Source organism: Carcharodon carcharias, chromosome 28, assembly GCF_017639515.1.
Source record: "Carcharodon carcharias isolate sCarCar2 chromosome 28, sCarCar2.pri, whole genome shotgun sequence".
NCBI classification, from domain to species: domain Eukaryota; kingdom Metazoa; phylum Chordata; class Chondrichthyes; order Lamniformes; family Lamnidae; genus Carcharodon; species Carcharodon carcharias.
In genome coordinates this window covers 29,317,873-29,336,262 of record NC_054494.1, presented here as the reverse complement: position 1 = coordinate 29,336,262, position 18,390 = coordinate 29,317,873, and the positions used below count along the sequence as shown (strand labels likewise).

The 18,390-nt window shown below is 50.5% G+C and overlaps 1 protein-coding gene across 2 annotated transcripts in view; it reads right to left on the bottom strand.

The window, feature by feature from the left end:
* LOC121270745 (wings apart-like protein homolog) overlaps positions 1 to 18,088 on the bottom strand; it is a 168,641-nt gene extending 150,553 nt beyond the window's left edge. Inside the window, exons 1-2 of one of the 2 annotated variants that reach the window (XM_041176128.1) lie at positions 17,984 to 18,088; positions 8,579 to 9,105 (exon numbers count right to left, since the gene is read on the bottom strand). In XM_041176128.1, the coding sequence (XP_041032062.1) occupies positions 8,579 to 9,083 (505 nt within the window). In that variant the 5' untranslated portion in view covers positions 9,084 to 9,105; positions 17,984 to 18,088. Of the gene's footprint in view, positions 1 to 8,578; positions 9,106 to 9,972; positions 10,070 to 17,983 lie in introns of those variants that run through there. The other variant, XM_041176129.1, reaches the window with a different exon arrangement.
* Positions 18,089 to 18,390: the final 302 nt, after the last annotated feature.

Sequence of the window (18,390 nt, the reverse complement as noted above, 5' to 3'; positions counted from 1 at the left end):
CTAAAGGAAGCAAAATTTAGTGTGGACTCACTTATGTGAGTCTACCTATCCACAATCTCACTGCCTTCTCCCTACCTCAACAGTTGCCCCCTCATAACCAAAGCAACTTCAGGAATAATCATCCTGGAAGGTAAACTGCAAATACTACAAGGTGAAGTAAAAATGCAATATTGGAAAACCAGAAAACATGTCAGCACCTGCAAACACAATGTTAATATTCCAGGTCCAGACTGCAGAGCTGACACCCAAACCGTTAATTCACCCGATTTCACTAAGGTATTTGTTGTTTTAACGTACACTCAGACATCATGCACCCAGAACTCACCCACATCCAATCCTGGGTCCACTATCTTCCTCTCCTCCCATCTTTCACCAGTGGGATCACTGGTAGTCCTGTCAACATTTAACTGTTTTCATTGTATAACATAATGACTAACTGACATACAGCTAGAACATAAACACAATCCCCAGTATAAAAAGTGTAGCCAATAAAAAAACATCAACTTTCAAAATAAAATTACTGAAGATCACACCTGGAGGTTAATGGACAAGGTTCCACTTAAAGCATAATGCTATTTCAGAATCTCATTTAAATACATTGTTCCTGTCCAGCTTATATTTAGAGATAGATTAGCATCTCTTTAAATCAAGTGTTCATGCAGTCAACTGACTAACTGTATAAAACTGCTTTGTCAAGCCATGTAAGTATAAATGTTAATGTTTGACAGGTTTCAGACACGAGATGTATTGAGAAATTCTGATCTCGTGAACTCAAATAGTTTAACCCTTTGTTGTGCAGGCAAGTTCACCCGTACCCAAAACTTATTCGGAGGACTGAGAACAAGCATACATACTTGTTGATCTGTTGCTATTTAAACATGCCAGAGACTGGGCTCCTTTGAAAGAAGGCCAATGAGAGCAGAACTTAAAGTAATTGATATGGAACACAAGAGGTTAATCCAGAGTCAAGTTAAAGTGGGGCAGAAGGTGATATGAGTACCAGCTCGTCAAAAACATTCAAGACAGTAAGAAGAATTTCTTTGTACAAAAGGAGAATCTTTGGAATCGACTCCAGGCAGAGTAACTGAGGAATATTAGGAGAGAAACCTAGAATGAGCAAAATTGACAAATACAAATGAAGGAGGCTATTGTGCTGATCTTTCCAAGAAACTAGCTCAGAATCAGACATCCTCACAGTCATTGTCCATCACTCCTGAAGGTTTTATTTGCTAAAATTCGACAAAAAAGGTTTATTTTAAACAAAGGCCACTCTTTAAAGGAGAATAAAGCAAAAGACACCAACTGCAGGCTTAATAGTACAAGTGACTGACTTGCTTCATAATTCCAGCCTTTTCTGTTTTTTTGAAGGTTTTAAAATTGTGCTTTGGAGAAATAAGGTATGGAAAAGATAGCCTAAAGAAACAAGAGCAAGCAATTGTGTGTGTATTGGGGGGGGGGGTTTGGAAATTATATGGGTCGTGATTTTCATTGTGAAATGTTTATTTTAGTTCAGGTTCTTGCGTTAATAAACCACTCCCTGACATTTCTGCACTTCCTGTCCCAACCCCATCTCACCCGGTGGAAATACTCAACAGGTCTGGCAGCATCTGTGGAGAGAGAAACAAAGCTAACGTTTCAAGTTGAGCTTGACTCTTCTTTAGAACTGGGTGGGCAGTTAAGTTGGAGGCTAACAACTTGCCTGACCAGGACTCATTGAGGCAGGGCAAGTGATAGAGGAGAGAGGACAATAAATACTATTACATTCTATCTCCATCAAATACTGTGCCGGAACATATGTGGTCACCTTCAGAAAGACTCCATAACCTTGACCTACGAATGTGGATCTGGCCAGCCGGTTGCCTACACGGTAAACTCCAAACTTCCATTATTCCGCCTTGGAAACTGTAAGATGGAGTCCATCTCTCATGAGTCCCTTGTCTATGATGGGGACATCATACGTTTTTTTCCATCCTGTTAAGTTTCTGACTGATATTTGCTTAATTATTTCAGCTTTGAGTTTACCCCATGCGAATCCCAGTTCCCAAACCTTCGAGAGGAACCATCAGTGTTGGGAAATCTAGGCAAGCTTTGGGTAAACGAACAAAAACAGCTTTTAGCTACTGGAATACTGATACCTGCATATGGTTGCTCTTCAATCTCAAAGTGGCATCAGATTTTGTTTGAACTTTAAAACGGCAGCAACTTTATGCGAAACTATGACCAAGCAAATAATCTGAATGATAAAATAGTTATATACTAACAGAATCTCTAATTCAGCTCCGAGGAGATAAGATAGTAAAAACTGCACCTCTATGAGCAGGGTTAATCCACTGTAAACCATTTTTAAATTTGTGTTTGTTTTTCAAGAGCAATTCACCGCAAATGTTCAAACATTCTCTTAGCACCTGATTTTCAAAGCTGTTCCTTATGGGATTTTCAAAAGACCACCCCACTGACCCAAATTGCTCTATGCATACAAGATAACTCTAGGAATGCAGAGAAATGGTAGCCAAATACAAACTAAACCAATCAAGTGCACATGCATATAAAATTCATCAGTTAGATTCCTTCTCAAGCTTTTTCTCTGGGAGACAAGAAGACATTGTAAAATTCTATTAGATAGCACGTCTGACACAAGACATAGGCCTCAGCTGGCGATTAATCAGCCACGTGTAAGGATGGACTTTTAAAGGGGCAGACGCCAAGCCAAAAAATTATCTGTGTGTCTAGGGAGAATTTGCTCCTTGGGAAGTGTTGGCACAACCCAAACACTGGAGTAGTGAAAGACGTGATTACAGTCTGCTATTCTGAAATGCTGATATTTGCATCACAGTGATGAACCACAATTTTAAAAAAAAGGGATGGCGGGTGGTGAAGGACTGTTTTTATTCAGGTGCTACAGTCTACATATAGGAATATAAGCCTTTAATGTCAAATTCGTACCAGTCATTTTTAATTACAAAAAGTTAATTTTGTTGCTTATTTTGAATTACTACATAATTCTATTCTTTGTGCCTTCAAAACAAGAATAACTATATCTCAAGGTTCAGAGTAGTTACTCTGGGCAGTCTGGGAGCATGGCTGAAACAGAAGTAGATACACACCCTAAGCCACAGAATCTTTAATTTCAATTTTGCTTGTATAACATAACATTTTAAATAGTTTCAGGAAAAATGCCGTATTACAGTAAAGTAACGAACAAACTTTCAGTTGAGGAACATAAACTCAACCAATCTTTCAAAATAGAAATGAAAATCACTAACGGAGCTTTCTAAAAACTCAGACCTTTGCTGGACCTATCCTGATGCAGACACTACAGCACACCATGCCCTTCCCAGGTTCCTGTCAAAGGCTCTTGCTCTGTTCCCACCCCACCACTCCTCCAGGCTCCTGGTAAAGGTTCCTGCTTCACCCCCAGCACCTGGGCTCCCAGGACACAGGCTCCGCTGCCCTTCCCCCGCCACATGCTGTTCCCATCACATGCGCCAATGGTTGCCACTTGCATAATCCCACTATCCTGATGTCTCTGCTTCCAATTACAACAATTTGAGACTTTCAAATTCAGAATAAGAAACACACTACTCAATAAGTATTACAGGTACACCACAGATTAGAGCAAGCAATATGAGTCAGGACACACTATGGTAGCACTTAGCGAGTTCTAACCCCACCCCAAACTTTAAACACTATGCATTACTGAGGAAGTGCTGCATTGTCAGAAATGCCATTTTTCGCACCAGGTGTACATCAAGGGATTTACCTGCCTGTTCATGTGATGTAATAAGATCTCAGAGCACACGATGAAGGGCGGGGCATTCTAATGACGTCCTGACCAATATTTATCCCTCAGCCAAACACCTTTAGAGCAGATTAATTGGTGATTCATCTCATTGTTTGTAGAGTATCGCTGCACATAAATTGGCTGCTGTGTCTACAAACATCAGCAATAAGATATCCCAATATGTAGGAGCGTTGATTGGTAAGTTCGCGGATGACACAAAAATTGGTGTGGTGGTAAACAGTGAGGAGGATAGCCTTAGGTTACAGGAGGATATAGACAGGCTGGTCAGATGGGTTGATCAGTGGCAAACGGAATTACATCCGGATAAGTGTGAGGAGATACACTTGGGCAGGACAAACAAGGCACGGGAATACACGATGAATGGTAGGGCCCTGGGAAGTACTGAGGATCAGAGGGACCTTGGTGTGCATGTCAACCGGTCCCTTAAGGTAGCGGGACAGGTAGATAAGAAGGCATAGAATATTAGAGGCATTATTAGCCGAGGCATAGAATATAAGAGCAGGGAGGTTATGCTGGAACTGTGTAAAATGCTGGTGAGGCCAGATCTAGAGTATTGCGTGCAGTTCTGGAATCCGCATTATAGGAAGGATGTGATTGCACTAGAGAGAGAGAGAGCAGAGGAGATTTACCAGGATGTTGCCTGGGCTGGAAAGTTTTAGTTATGAGGAGAGATTGGATAGACTAGGGTTATTTTCCCTGGAGCAGAGGAGATTGAGTGGGGACATGATTGAGGTGTATAAAATTATGAGGGGCATAGATAGGGTCGACAGGAAGGGACTTTTCCCCTTGGTGGAGGGATCAATAAACAGGGGGCATAGATTTAAGGTGAGGGGCAAGAGGTTTAGAGGGGATGTGAGGAAGAATTTTTTCACCCAGAGGGTGGTGAGAATCTGGAACTCGCTGCCTGAAAGGGGGGTAGGGACAGAAACTCTCATAACATTTAAGTAGTACTTGGATGTGCACTTGCAATGCCGTGGCATAGAAGGCTATGAGCCTAGTGCTGGAAAACGGGATTAGAATAGTTAGGTACTTGTTTGACCAGCGCAGACTCGATGGGATAAAGGGTCTTTTTCTGTGCTGTAGACCTCTATGTCTCTATAACAATGTGAAGCACTAAAATGCAAACTCTTACTTCCTTTTGTTAATGTATAACCCATTAGCCTGTCACTATAAATAAAAACACTACCATCTACTCCCCACAAATCTCGCATTAATGATTCAGGTTTCTGACCCTTTAAAAGTCATTGGAGTCTCAGTGGTACATTTGTTGCAACTGAACAGTTCACCAAGGTGGCTCATCATTTCTGACACACTACCTGAAACATTTCATTTTTTGTCCTTTTAACTTTCACATGTCAACTTTGTTAGTTTAAAATTCTGGCCGTCATCGTCAAACCCATTTACAAGCTCAATCCTTCCAACATTTGTAACTTGCTTCAGCCTGTCCGTTTGGGCAGCTTTTCGGACCCAGGTTTTGAGTATCTCCTCTCTCCCTCCCCAGTACCGTTGATTGCAGAACTTCACTTCCCGAACACCCTGCCTCGAGAAACTTTCCTGAAATCCATTTTCTCAAGCAAGCCCTCACCCTAGGTTTCCCCACCAGGATTTGGTGGGGCCTGTTTACTTCTCTCCTGTAAGTGCTTTTTTTGCCCAGTGAAAAGTTTTTTTCTTCTGGTTAAAGTTGGGGATAATACTTGCCTCCATAATGAACAAGGAGTACTCTGGGTTTCTGCCATGTCTCTTTTCCAGGTTAATAAGTTGAGATGTTTAGGCATCAGCAGACTTCAGTGGTAACACTCACACTTAAAACAGTGCCACTGGATCTTTCAGACTTCTTACCATGTCTGGGCCAATATTCATCCCTCAATCTCCATTAGAAACAGATTAGCTGTTACCTCCCAGCTGCTTGTGGGACCTTGCTGTGTGCAAATTGCTACAGTTCCAGTTAGGAATGGTGCTATATAAATGAAAGGAAGGCACAGAGTAGATAGAAACTGACTGTTTCCAGTAGTCATGAGTCAAGAGCAAGGGACCACTGAATCAAGATTAATTGCAAGAATAGAACACAGGGCAAGAGAAACTGCGTCAGCCAGCTGAAAGGTTGTGGAACTCACTTCCTGGGTCACTGATCGAGGAGGAAACTGGGTCAAAGTTAACATTAGAGTGGATAGGTGGCTGAAGGGATAGGCAGCCAGGCCTGGGTATATGCGATTAGGATGGTTTGCTTGTGCAGGGAAAGTGGCAATATGGACTGCTTGGTCAAACAGCCTGCTACTCTGTTGTATTTCACATATTTTTGAGTTTTCGGTTGCCTGTGATGAGGAAGCTGGTACTGTCTCCTGCAGATAGTTCATCACAGGACAGGGTTTTATATCCTATTTTGCTACACATTTGTACATTAAAACACATGAAAATAAAAGTAAACTTATTTCAGTATATAAAAAATGTAGGAAAATACAAACAAAGGTGTATGGGCTGAATGCCCCTCCCCCCTTCTGTCTTCAATTTGTTAAAGAAATCACAAGATTCAGCTCACTCACCAATTAAAGCCCTTATTGCATTGCTGTCTATGGAGTAGAACAGTTGCATCTGACGTTAGTTTTTTCAAATGACAGAATCCCACATGCAAGCAGAAGCTGAACTGAAGCATTGGGGTGCTGATGTTATGAAGCTCAGTGAATGCTCCATCATCTGATAACACACTCCACAGGGACTGGGCTCACCGCAGCATAATCAGCAGCGCAATTGCTGACTTGGAAGATCAGCGGAACACAAATTTTGCCTGTAAACTAATAGCGGCAACACGGCAACTACAGGATTCTGACCAGCAGTACACATTCACCATAGGGTGAGCCAAGCAAAGGTGCCCTGACTCACTCGAGCAACATTTTGTTCTTCACCATCGCTCATGCTATCTGAAGTAAAACAGAAGTCTTTCACTTTTACTCTTCACTCCTTTCAACTTTGTATTCCAACAGTGAAGTAAAATTCAGAACATCTGCTATCTGGAAGGTGGTAACAAAAGCACCGGATTGCCTGGAGGTAGCAGAACTACTGCTGTCCGAGCTGTCAAGCCCAATACTTTGTTAGCTTTAAGTTGTGAGTGTAGTGCTGATCATCATTCCTAGGTCCCCAAGTATCCTTCAGATAACAATTCCATTCCTTTACTGCATATTTAACAATGCTGTACATTTGCCAATTTTATATTTCATTCCTGATTTATTCAAATGAATAACTGATCAAACACACTATGCTTTGCATCCTATGTCGCTACAGTTTTTGTTATAACAGCAGTGCAGCAGCTTTTAGGAACTAACGCTGGAACGGGTATCCAGGTCATTTACACATCAGGAACAGGCATCAATGGGGCCACTTAACACCCCCGCCACCCCCCCACCCTCCCCGGCGCCAAGCCACACCTCCCCCACCCTCCCCGGCGCCAAGCCACACCTCCCCCACCCTCCCCGGCGCCAAGCCACACCTCCCCCACCCTCCCCGGCGCCAAGCCACACCTCCCCCAACCTCCCCGGCGCCAAGCCACACCTCCCCCACCCTCCCCGGCGCCAAGCCACACCTCCCCCAGCCCCCGGCCAACAGCTTGGCCCAGCACCAAACTGCCTCCCTCCCTTGTCACCAACTTTTTAAGTATTTTGGGTGCTGGCCTCCCATAGCTCTTTCTTTAATCAGAGGCTGTCCATCAAACCCTTTAAAATGCCCCAGTAAGCAGCACCACACATAGAGCTGCAATCAGCTAAGATTCAGACACAGCTCAAAGCAACTCGTCTCAATTTTCAGATGAAACAAGGTCCTTGCTAATAGTTTTGAAAATTTCACACATCATCTTTGTCGATAGCTGACACACCACAATAGCATAAAACTATTTTTGCCAATTATAGATGGGATAAAACCTGCCACTTCTACAAGGAACAGGGAATTTTGACAAGATAGTGCCCACTGCTCGAAACTTATGGTGCTTGAAGTACTAGCTCAAAGTTAACACTGACCAGAAGAGTTATGGCTTGTTGTGGCATGTAAAACTGGTCCAGTGAACCACAGATACTGCAAGTAGACTTGACAAGAAGTGATTGTGCTATGTGTACTTACAGAAGAGGTTTTAGTTAAAAGGTTTGCCTTTAAGAGCCTCCTATTGAGAGAAGAGGACAAGCTGATCTCTCAGCAAACCTACCCTGTAAAATAATCTTTGACAAAATAAGAACCAAGTATCATCTACAAGTTGCAGACTAGCCATTGCTGGTAAAGTGAATTTTAGAACACGCAAATATTACGGAAATAGTATTTTCATATGGAGGTGTGCTTGGCTTCAACAGCACAAGCAGCAAAATGCTGCAGCCTCCACTCTCAAAACCCAAGCAGAATACAGAAGGGTCCCAAACTCTAACTCGTCACCACACAGGCCAAAGATATGTATCTTCCACTAAATAATGTGAAACGTGATGCAGGAGCAGAGTGCAGCCGCTCCGTGTGCAGCTCAGGCCGGGAGGAGTGTGCACACACAGATGGACTGTCTGACAGATGGGGAGGTGCACTAAACTCTGATATCTGTGAGCAAATTCCTGTTTTCTTTATAGTATTATCAACCCTAATCCAATACTTCTATTCAAGAATCAGCGATTAAGGGCTTATTCTATGGAAGGCAGAATCAGCATGAATTTTACACGGTTTCCCATCCTCATTCAGGCCTAGTTTTGGTGATGTTTGTGGCTGCTGGCACATTCTGCTTATTGCCCAAGAGCTGAAACAGAAAACCACACTCACCCAGACAGTTCAACTTGCTGCCAGATTCCGGGATTTCTTCAATCTCTGAACACAATGCCACAGCACTACCTGCACTCTTCCCGTGGATGACATCACCCAAGGCTACAAACTTGCTGCACACAATAGCATCCCCACTGATTGGCCGATTAACCATACTGTTAACCTCAAGTAGTGAGCTTGCATTGTCCTCATCAGATGGTTTCATAGACTCTGTCGACTGGAGCCCTTTAGTTGGAACTGGATTCCGTGATGACACAGGGAGAGAGTCATCATCACTATCAAACCCAAACGGATCTTCCAACAACTCATCTTCCATCTTCTGCCGTTTGGGCTGTTCCACTGTTTCTGCTTTGAGACCAGGTCTCTTCTGGCTCAGATGAGCCTTGAAGGTGCTTTCCCCCCATTTGGTGCTTATTTTCGCTCGCTTTCCAGAGAACACCTCATCGAACTTGGAGTTGCTGGCACTCCCCTTCTTACTGTAAGTTTTGCCATATCTTGATGTCATGTTGACACCTCTTTCATATTCCCTGCAATTAAAAAATTCAAACATCAAGAAAACACATGTTAATCACCTTAAGTATCACTTCTGACATGTTTAGAAATTCCCATTTGTGCTAGCTTTAAGTAAATGTCTAAGCCTAGAGGTGCAATTATACATTTCCTGCATTAACAGTTTCAAGGCTCACACCAAACACATTGCCTGTGTTGAATCATAGGCAGTTCCGTGCTCCTGTGAGTAAAACATACATCTCACACAAAGGGCAGTGGAAATCTGGAACACACACTCAAAAATAGCTGACAAAGCTGGAAGTAACTGAAAACTTTTAACCCAAGGTCAACTGATTTTTGTTTGGCAGTGATTTTAAGAGTTTATGGAACTGAGGTATGGAGATGGAGTTAAGATAGAGAGCAGCTACCATCCAACCGAATAATAGAGGAGCTCAAAGTCCTGAGTAACGTGTTCTCATTCCTCCTATCATTTCAAGGGTTAAGTCCATCCCAGTCTGTGGACTCAGTTTAGGGCACGACCCCAGATAACAAAACTGCCCAAATCTGAAAGGCAGGAGTGTTCCCCATAGTCCGTGCCGATACTGGTCTCTCAATCGACATCACAAAAAACAGATAATCTAGTCATTATCTGAATGCTGTTTGTGGGAGCTTGCTATGCACAATTTAAATGACTGTAAATTTTAATCTTTTAAATTTACATATTAAAGGAAGAATTGACCTTTATGAATATTTAATTGATGTCTAAAGCTTGTTACACTAATCTGAATCCAAAGTTTGATATTTTCAGTTAATAGTAAAACAGCATGTTAAGTGTATTGCATTAGATATGAACAGGGCATCAAAGAACTGCTTTTACGTAATAGTGAGGGTATCAGAATCCTCACCATCTGAGAACCTTGAAAGGAAGCTGCCATTCTTTATTGTGCAATTTAGCTTTCAAAAGTAGAATTTTGAATGCAGTTTTTTCACCCTCAGCACCTGCCACTGCTCTCTTGCTTGCTTCTTTCTAGTGTTTGAAGTGAAATTGTGGGGAAAGTACATACAAATGTGAAACAATGTCAGCACTGAGCACACACATTTTACGAGATCTGCTAAACAGAGTTCCCTAAATGGCCAATGTCCCAACTGACTGGCGCCTCCGATGTGCTTCAGCGGTGAGAACAGAACTCTTGCACAGGCACAGTGGAAACCGCAAATGGTTGCTATCTAAATGCAGCTGACTTAGTAATGTATCACATTCATGGAGCAGAATAATTCTACAGGCAGGTACTGCCAGTTATAAATACTAGTCAGAAGGCTACATCCACAACCCAGGTTACAACACAAGAGCGCAGTAAGTTTGCCTTCCGAGGGGATTCAGAGATAACGCTACTGGCATTTAATATAAGATGGTTATTGGTCAACACCAAGCTGAATGGACAAGACCCAGGAGCACAGGGTAACCTCGGGAACATGGCCTTTACAAACCCATCAACATATTCCTCGTGCTCAGTTTTACCTGCGAGTTTGCAGAATATCGGAAAACACAAACTTTCCCCCTCCAAAAATGGTGCAGACATGAAATCCACCACAACCCCTTTCCTTCTTGGGCTATGTTTAACGTGGGGAAACACTGAAGCTGAATTAGGCCATTAAGCCCCTCGAGTCTGTTCTGCCATATAAATAGATCATGGATGATCTGCACGGTAACTCCATTTATTCACCTGCGAAAGACGTTGCTTCATAATTAAAATCTAGTGGTGTTGGATCTTGAAAATTTTAACTGGCCCTCAGCATTTTGGGGCAGCAGGTTCCAGATTTCCACTGGCCTGTGAGCCAACACTTCCCGATTTTAGTTTTGGACAGCATCCCCATTTAACTTCCCTTGGTGGGGAAATTGTGTGTGGGGGCAACACAATGCTAAAATTCATCAAGGTGTCTCCAGACAGTGCCTGTGATGTCCCAAAGTTTGAGCGAGTCTTCACACTGCCTGCTTAATAAGCACAGAGCCAAAGGTTTTAAAAGATATTATGAATATATATTAATAACTACAGAACTTGTAAACAAAACACTCCGAATCCACATAACATAAAACATTGCACCATCATTCCAAATACTTGGTGGGGTCTTCACTCGGTTTGATGCAAAACTTGCAAGAACTTCTCTGTTTTTGTTAGAAAACTCTACTCCAGTTTATGGTTTAAAATTAAAATTACTGGGAAATCCAAAGAGTTTTGCTAATTTCAAAAGGACATGGGGAATATTCCCCATTTGATCCAGCATCGTCACTGGAGTACAGCAGCAGCCAAGTACATTTTTGCATTATGCCTGCATTAAATGCAGATTATAGTTTGAACCCAGACAAATTCATGACATAACTGAAACCACATGTAGGCTGGCCAGGGTTAGCGATTGTATATTCACTAACGAACCATTTGGGTTTTTAAACAGTAATCCATGCTACTTTTTTTTGGTGTTAACAGATAAATTACATTTAAGCAGCTGTGGAAATGAAATAGTTCATTCAAAACAGGGAACCCTAGCGCCTGATTCAGGTCCTGATGTTGGCTTTAACGTCCGGCAAAGCCACCTTTGGCACTGAGATAGATACCACAAGGGTACCAAGAGTTGGCACAAAATTAGACAGCCCGGCACTATCAGGAATAATTCACCCCCTTCTGCACCTTCCGGATCTGTCTCTCTCTCCCTCCACCCCCCACCACCCTTCGGGTCTGTGTCTCTCTCACCCCCACCACCCCCCTCCGGGTCTGTGTCTCTCCCAACCCCCCCACACGGGTCTGTGTCTTTCCTAACCCAACATCCCCACCGTGTCTCTCTCACTCACTCCACCCCCACCGTGTCTCTCTCACTCACTCCACCCCCACCGTGTCTCTCTCACTCACTCCACCCCCACCGTGTCTCTCTCACTCACTCCACCCCCACCGTGTCTCTCTCACTCACTCCACCCCCACCGTGTCTCTCTCACTCACTCCACCCCCACCGTGTCTCTCTCACTCACTCCACCCCCACCGTGTCTCTCTCACTCACTCCACCCCCACCGTGTCTTTCTCACTCACTCCACCCCCACCGTGTCTTTCTCACTCACTCCACCCCCACCGTGTCTCTCTCACTCACTCCACCCCCACCGTGTCTCTCTCACTCACTCCACCCCCACCGTGTCTCTCTCACTCACTCCACCCCCACCGTGTCTCTCTCACTCACTCCACCCCCACCGTGTCTCTCTCACTCACTCCACCCCCACCGTGTCTCTCTCACTCACTCCACCCCCACCGTGTCTCTCTCACTCGCTCACTGACCCCCCCGTGTCTCTCTCACTCACTCACTGACCCCCCCCGTGTCTCTCTCACTCACTCACTGACCCCCCGTGTCTCTCTCACTCACTCACTGACCCCCCGTGTCTCTCTCACTCACTCACTGACCCCCCCGTGTCTCTCTCACTCACCCACTGACCCCCCCGTGTCTCTCTCACTCACCCACTGACCCCCCCGTGTCTCTCTCACTCACTCACTGACACCCCCGTGTCTCTCTCACTCACTCACTGACCCCCCCGTGTCTCTCTCACTCACTCACTGACCCCCCCGTGTCTCTCTCACTCACTCACTGACCCCCCCGTGTCTCTCTCACTCACTCACTGACCCCCCGTGTCTCTCTCACTCACTCACTGACCCCCCGTGTCTCTCTCACTCACTCACTGAGCCCCCCGTGTCTCTCTCACTCACTCACTGAGCCCCCCGTGTCTCTCTCACTCACTCACTGACCCCCCCGTGTCTCTCTCACTCACTCACTGACCCCCCCGTGTCTCTCTCACTCACTCACTGACCCCCCCGTGTCTCTCACTCACTGACCCCCCGTGTCTCTCTCACTCACTCACTGACCCCCCGTGTCTCTCTCACTCACTCACTGACCCCCCCCGTGTCTCTCACTCACTCACTGACCCCCCCGTGTCTCTCTCACTCACTCACTGACCCCCCGTGTCTCTCTCACTCACTCACTGACCCCCCGTGTCTCTCTCACTCACTCACTGACCCCCCGTGTCTCTCTCACTCACTCACTGACCCCCCGTGTCTCTCTCACTCACTCACTGACCCCCCGTGTCTCTCTCACTCACTCACTGACCCCCCGTGTCTCTCTCACTCACTCACTGACCCCCCGTGTCTCTCTCACTCACTCACTGACCCCCCGTGTCTCTCTCACTCACTCACTGACCCCCCCCGTGTCTCTCTCACTCACTCACTGACCCCCCGCGTCTCTCTCTCACTCACTGCCCCCCCGCGTCTCTCTCTCACTCACTGCCCCCCCGCGTCTCTCTCACTCACTCACTGACCCCCCGCGTCTCTCTCACTCACTCACTGCCCCCCCGCGTCTCTCTCACTCACTCACTGCCCCCCCCACGTCTCTCTCACTCACTCACTGCCCCCCACGTCTCTCTCACTCACTGCCCCCCCACGTCTCTCTCACTCACTCACTGCCCCCGCGTCTCTCTCTCACTCACTCACTCCCCGTGTCTCTCCCACTCACTCCACCCCATACCCCCGTGTCTCTCTCAACGCCCCCACACCTGCCATGTCTCTCTCTCTCATTCACTCCCCCCACCCCCGTGTCTCTCTCAACGCCCCCCACCACCCCGTGTCTCTCTCTCACTCCCCCATCACCCCCCGTCTCTCTCTCTCACTCCCCCATCACCCCCCGTCTCTCTCTCTCTAACTCCCCCATCACCCCTCGTCTCTCTCTCTCTTTCCCCCATCACGCACCGTGTCTCTCTCACTCACTCTCCCATCACCCCCGTGTCTCTCTCACTCACTCCCCCCACCACCCCATGTCTCTCTCACTCACTCCCCCCACCACCCCGTGTCTCTCTCACTCACTCCCCCCACCACCCCGTGTCTCTCTCACTCACTCCCCCCACCACCCCGTGTCTCTCTCACTCACTCCCCCCACCACCCCGTGTCTCTCTCACTCACTCCCCCCACCACCCCGTGTCTCTCTCACTCACTCCCCCCACCACCCCGTGTCTCTCTCACTCACTCCCCCCACCACCCCGTGTCTCTCTCACTCACTCCCCCCACCACCCCGTGTCTCTCTCACTCACTCCCCCCACCACCCCGTGTCTCTCTCACTCACTCCCCCCACCACCCCGTGTCTCTCTCACTCACTCCCCCCACCACCCCGTGTCTCTCTCACTCACTCCCCCCACCACCCCGTGTCTCTCTCACTCACTCCCCCCACCACCCCCGTGTCTCTCTCACTCACTCCCCCCACCACCCCGTGTCTCTCTCACTCACTCCCCCCACCACCCCGTGTCTCTCTCACTCACTCCCCCCACCACCCCGTGTCTCTCTCACTCACTCCCCCCACCACCCCGTGTCTCTCTCACTCACTCCCCCCACCACCCCGTGTCTCTCTCACTCACTCCCCCCACCACCCCGTGTCTCTCTCACTCACTCCCCCCACCACCCCGTGTCTCTCTCACTCACTCCCCCCACCACCCCGTGTCTCTCTCACTCACTCCCCCCACCACCCCGTGTCTCTCTCACTCACTCCCCCCACCACCCCGTGTCTCTCTCACTCACTCCCCCCACCACCCCGTGTCTCTCTCACTCACTCCCCCCACCACCCCGTGTCTCTCTCACTCACTCCCCCCACCACCCCGTGTCTCTCTCACTCACTCCCCCCACCACCCCGTGTCTCTCTCACTCACTCCCCCCACCACCCCGTGTCTCTCTCACTCACTCCCCCCACCACCCCGTGTCTCTCTCACTCACTCCCCCCACCACCCCGTGTCTCTCTCACTCACTCCCCCCACCACCCCGTGTCTCTCTCACTCACTCCCCCCACCACCCCGTGTCTCTCTCACTCACTCCCCCCACCACCCCGTGTCTCTCTCACTCACTCCCCCCACCACCCCGTGTCTCTCTCACTCACTCCCCCCACCACCCCGTGTCTCTCTCACTCACTCCCCCCACCACCCCGTGTCTCTCTCACTCACTCCCCCCACCACCCCGTGTCTCTCTCACTCACTCCCCCCACCACCCCGTGTCTCTCTCACTCACTCCCCCCACCACCCCGTGTCTCTCTCACTCACTCCCCCCACCACCCCGTGTCTCTCTCACTCACTCCCCCCACCACCCCGTGTCTCTCTCACTCACTCCCCCCACCACCCCGTGTCTCTCTCACTCACTCCCCCCACCACCCCGTGTCTCTCTCACTCACTCCCCCCACCACCCCGTGTCTCTCTCACTCACTCCCCCCACCACCCCGTGTCTCTCTCACTCACTCCCCCCACCACCCCGTGTCTCTCTCACTCACTCCCCCCACCACCCCGTGTCTCTCTCACTCACTCCCCCCACCACCCCGTGTCTCTCTCACTCACTCCCCCCACCACCCCGTGTCTCTCTCACTCACTCCCCCCACCACCCCGTGTCTCTCTCACTCACTCCCCCCCACCACCCCGTGTCTCTCTCACTCACTCCCCCCACCACCCCGTGTCTCTCTCACTCACTCCCCCCACCACCCCGTGTCTCTCTCACTCACTCCCCCCACCACCCCGTGTCTCTCTCACTCACTCCCCCCACCACCCCGTGTCTCTCTCACTCACTCCCCCCACCACCCCGTGTCTCTCTCACTCACTCCCCCCACCACCCCGTGTCTCTCTCACTCACTCCCCCCACCACCCCGTGTCTCTCTCACTCACTCCCCCCACCACCCCGTGTCTCTCTCACTCACTCACTCACTCCCCCCACCACCCCGTGTCTCTCTCACTCATTCACTCCCCCCCCCCACCACCCCGTGTCTCTCTCACTCATTCACTCCCCCCACCACCCCGTGTCTCTCTCACTCACTCACTCACTCCCCCCACCACCCCGTGTCTCTCTCACTCATTCACTCCCCCCACCACCCCGTGTCCCTCTCACCCACTCTCCCCGTGTCCCTCTCACCCACTCTCCCCGTGTCCCTCTCACCCACTCTCCCCGTGTCCCTCTCACCCACTCCCCCCCGTGTCCCTCTCACCCACTCTCCCCGTGTCCCTCTCACCCACTCCCCCCCGTGTCCCTCTCACCCACTCTCCCCGTGTCCCTCTCACCCACTCTCCCCGTGTCCCTCTCACCCACTCTCCCCGTGTCCCTCTCACCCACTCTCCCCGTGTCCCTCTCACCCACTCTCCCCGTGTCCCTCTCACCCACTCTCCCCGTGTCCCTCTCACCCACTCTCCCCGTGTCCCTCTCACCCACTCTCCCCGTGTCCCTCTCACCCACTCTCCCCGTGTCCCTCTCACCCACTCTCCCCGTGTCCCTCTCACCCACTCTCCCCGTGTCCCTCTCACCCACTCTCCCCGTGTCCCTCTCACCCACTCTCCCCGTGTCCCTCTCACCCACTCTCCCCGTGTCCCTCTCACCCACTCTCCCCGTGTCCCTCTCACCCACTCTCCCCGTGTCCCTCTCACCCACTCTCCCCGTGTCCCTCTCACCCACTCTCCCCGTGTCCCTCTCACCCACTCTCCCCGTGTCCCTCTCACCCACTCTCCCCGTGTCCCTCTCACCCACTCTCCCCGTGTCCCTCTCACCCACTCTCCCCGTGTCCCTCTCACCCACTCTCCCCGTGTCCCTCTCACTCAATCCCCCCCACCCTGCCATGTCCCTCTCACTCAATCCCCCCCACCCCCCCGTGTCCCTCTCACTCACTCCCCCCCACCCCGCCATGTCCCTCTCACTCAATCCCCCCCACCCCCCCGTGTCCCTCTCACTCACTCCCCCCCACCCCGCCATGTCCCTCTCACTCAATCCCCCCCACCCTGCCATGTCCCTCTCACTCAATCCCCCCCACCCCCCCGTGTCCCTCTCACTCACTCCCCCCCACCCCGCCATGTCCCTCTCACTCAATCCCCCCCACCCCCCCGTGTCCCTCTCACTCACTCCCCCCCACCCCGCCATGTCCCTCTCACTCAATCCCCCCCACCCCGCCATGTCCCTCTCACTCAATCCCCCCCACCCTGCCATGTCCCTCTCACTCACTCCCCCCCACCCTGCCATGTCCCTCTCACTCACTCCCCCCCACCCTGCCATGTCCCTCTCACTCACTCCCCCCCACCCTGCCATGTCCCTCTCACTCACTCCCCCCCACCCTGCCATGTCCCTCTCACTCACTCCCCCCCACCCTGCCATGTCCCTCTCACTCACTCCCCCCCACCCCCCCGTGTCCCTCTCACTCAATCCCCCCCACCCTGCCATGTCCCTCTCACTCAATCCCCCCCACCCCCCCGTGTCCCTCTCACTCACTCCCCCCCACCCCCCCGTGTCCCTCACTCACTCCCCCCCACCCCGCCATGTCCCTCTCACTCACTCCCCCCCACCCCGCCATGTCCCTCTCACTCAATCCCCCCCACCCTGCCATGTCCCTCTCACTCACTCCCCCCCACCCCGCCATGTCCCTCTCACTCAATCCCCCCCACCCTGCCATGTCCCTCTCACTCACTCCCCCCCACCCCGCCATGTCCCTCTCACTCAATCCCCCCACCCCCCCGTGTCCCTCTCACTCACTCCCCCCGTGTCCCTCTCACTCACTCCCCCCCGTGTGTCCCTCTCACTCATTCCCCCCCCCACACCCCCGTTTCCCTCTCACTCCCCCCCCCCCCCCCCCACCGTGTCTCTCTCACTCATTCCCCCCCCACCCCCCCGTGTCCCTCTCACTCACTCCCCCCGTTTCCCTCTCACTCCCCCCCCCCCCCCCCCCCACCGTGTCTCTCACTCATTCCCCCCCCACCCCCCCGGCCTGTGCCTCTCTCACTCCGGGTCTCGGGCCCGGGAATCGGCTCCAGGTGTTTATGCAACGCTCGCAGTCCCAGGCTGGGGGTAGAGACCCGGACCCCGCTGCCCCGCACCCGGCTCCGCCAAGACTCACCGCCGCCCCCCGGCTCTGTCGCTCTCGCTGCTCCACTCGGGGCCCTAACAGAAAAAACACCTCAGCGCCATAACCGCCCGGTCACCTGATCGCCGCCGCGCCACTCAGCAGCCCCGTTACTGCCGCCGCCCCACCCGCCCCTGATCTCCGCGTTGATTGGTGCACAGGCGGCACCACCTCGACCAATCAGATTCCGCCCGGTGTAAAGCGTCGCAAAATGTCGCGCCGCGGAGCGCGGGTGCTGCCGGGAGTTGTAGTGTAGCTACTTCGGATGTTGGAGTAAAAATAAATCAAATCCATGTCTTCAGATCGAATATAAAGTCAAAAAGGCGAAAAAGTAAAAAAAAAGGAAAACGGAGGTGACTGAGCGCGCTATGCCACCTGGGAAATGTAGGCCAGGCTGCGCT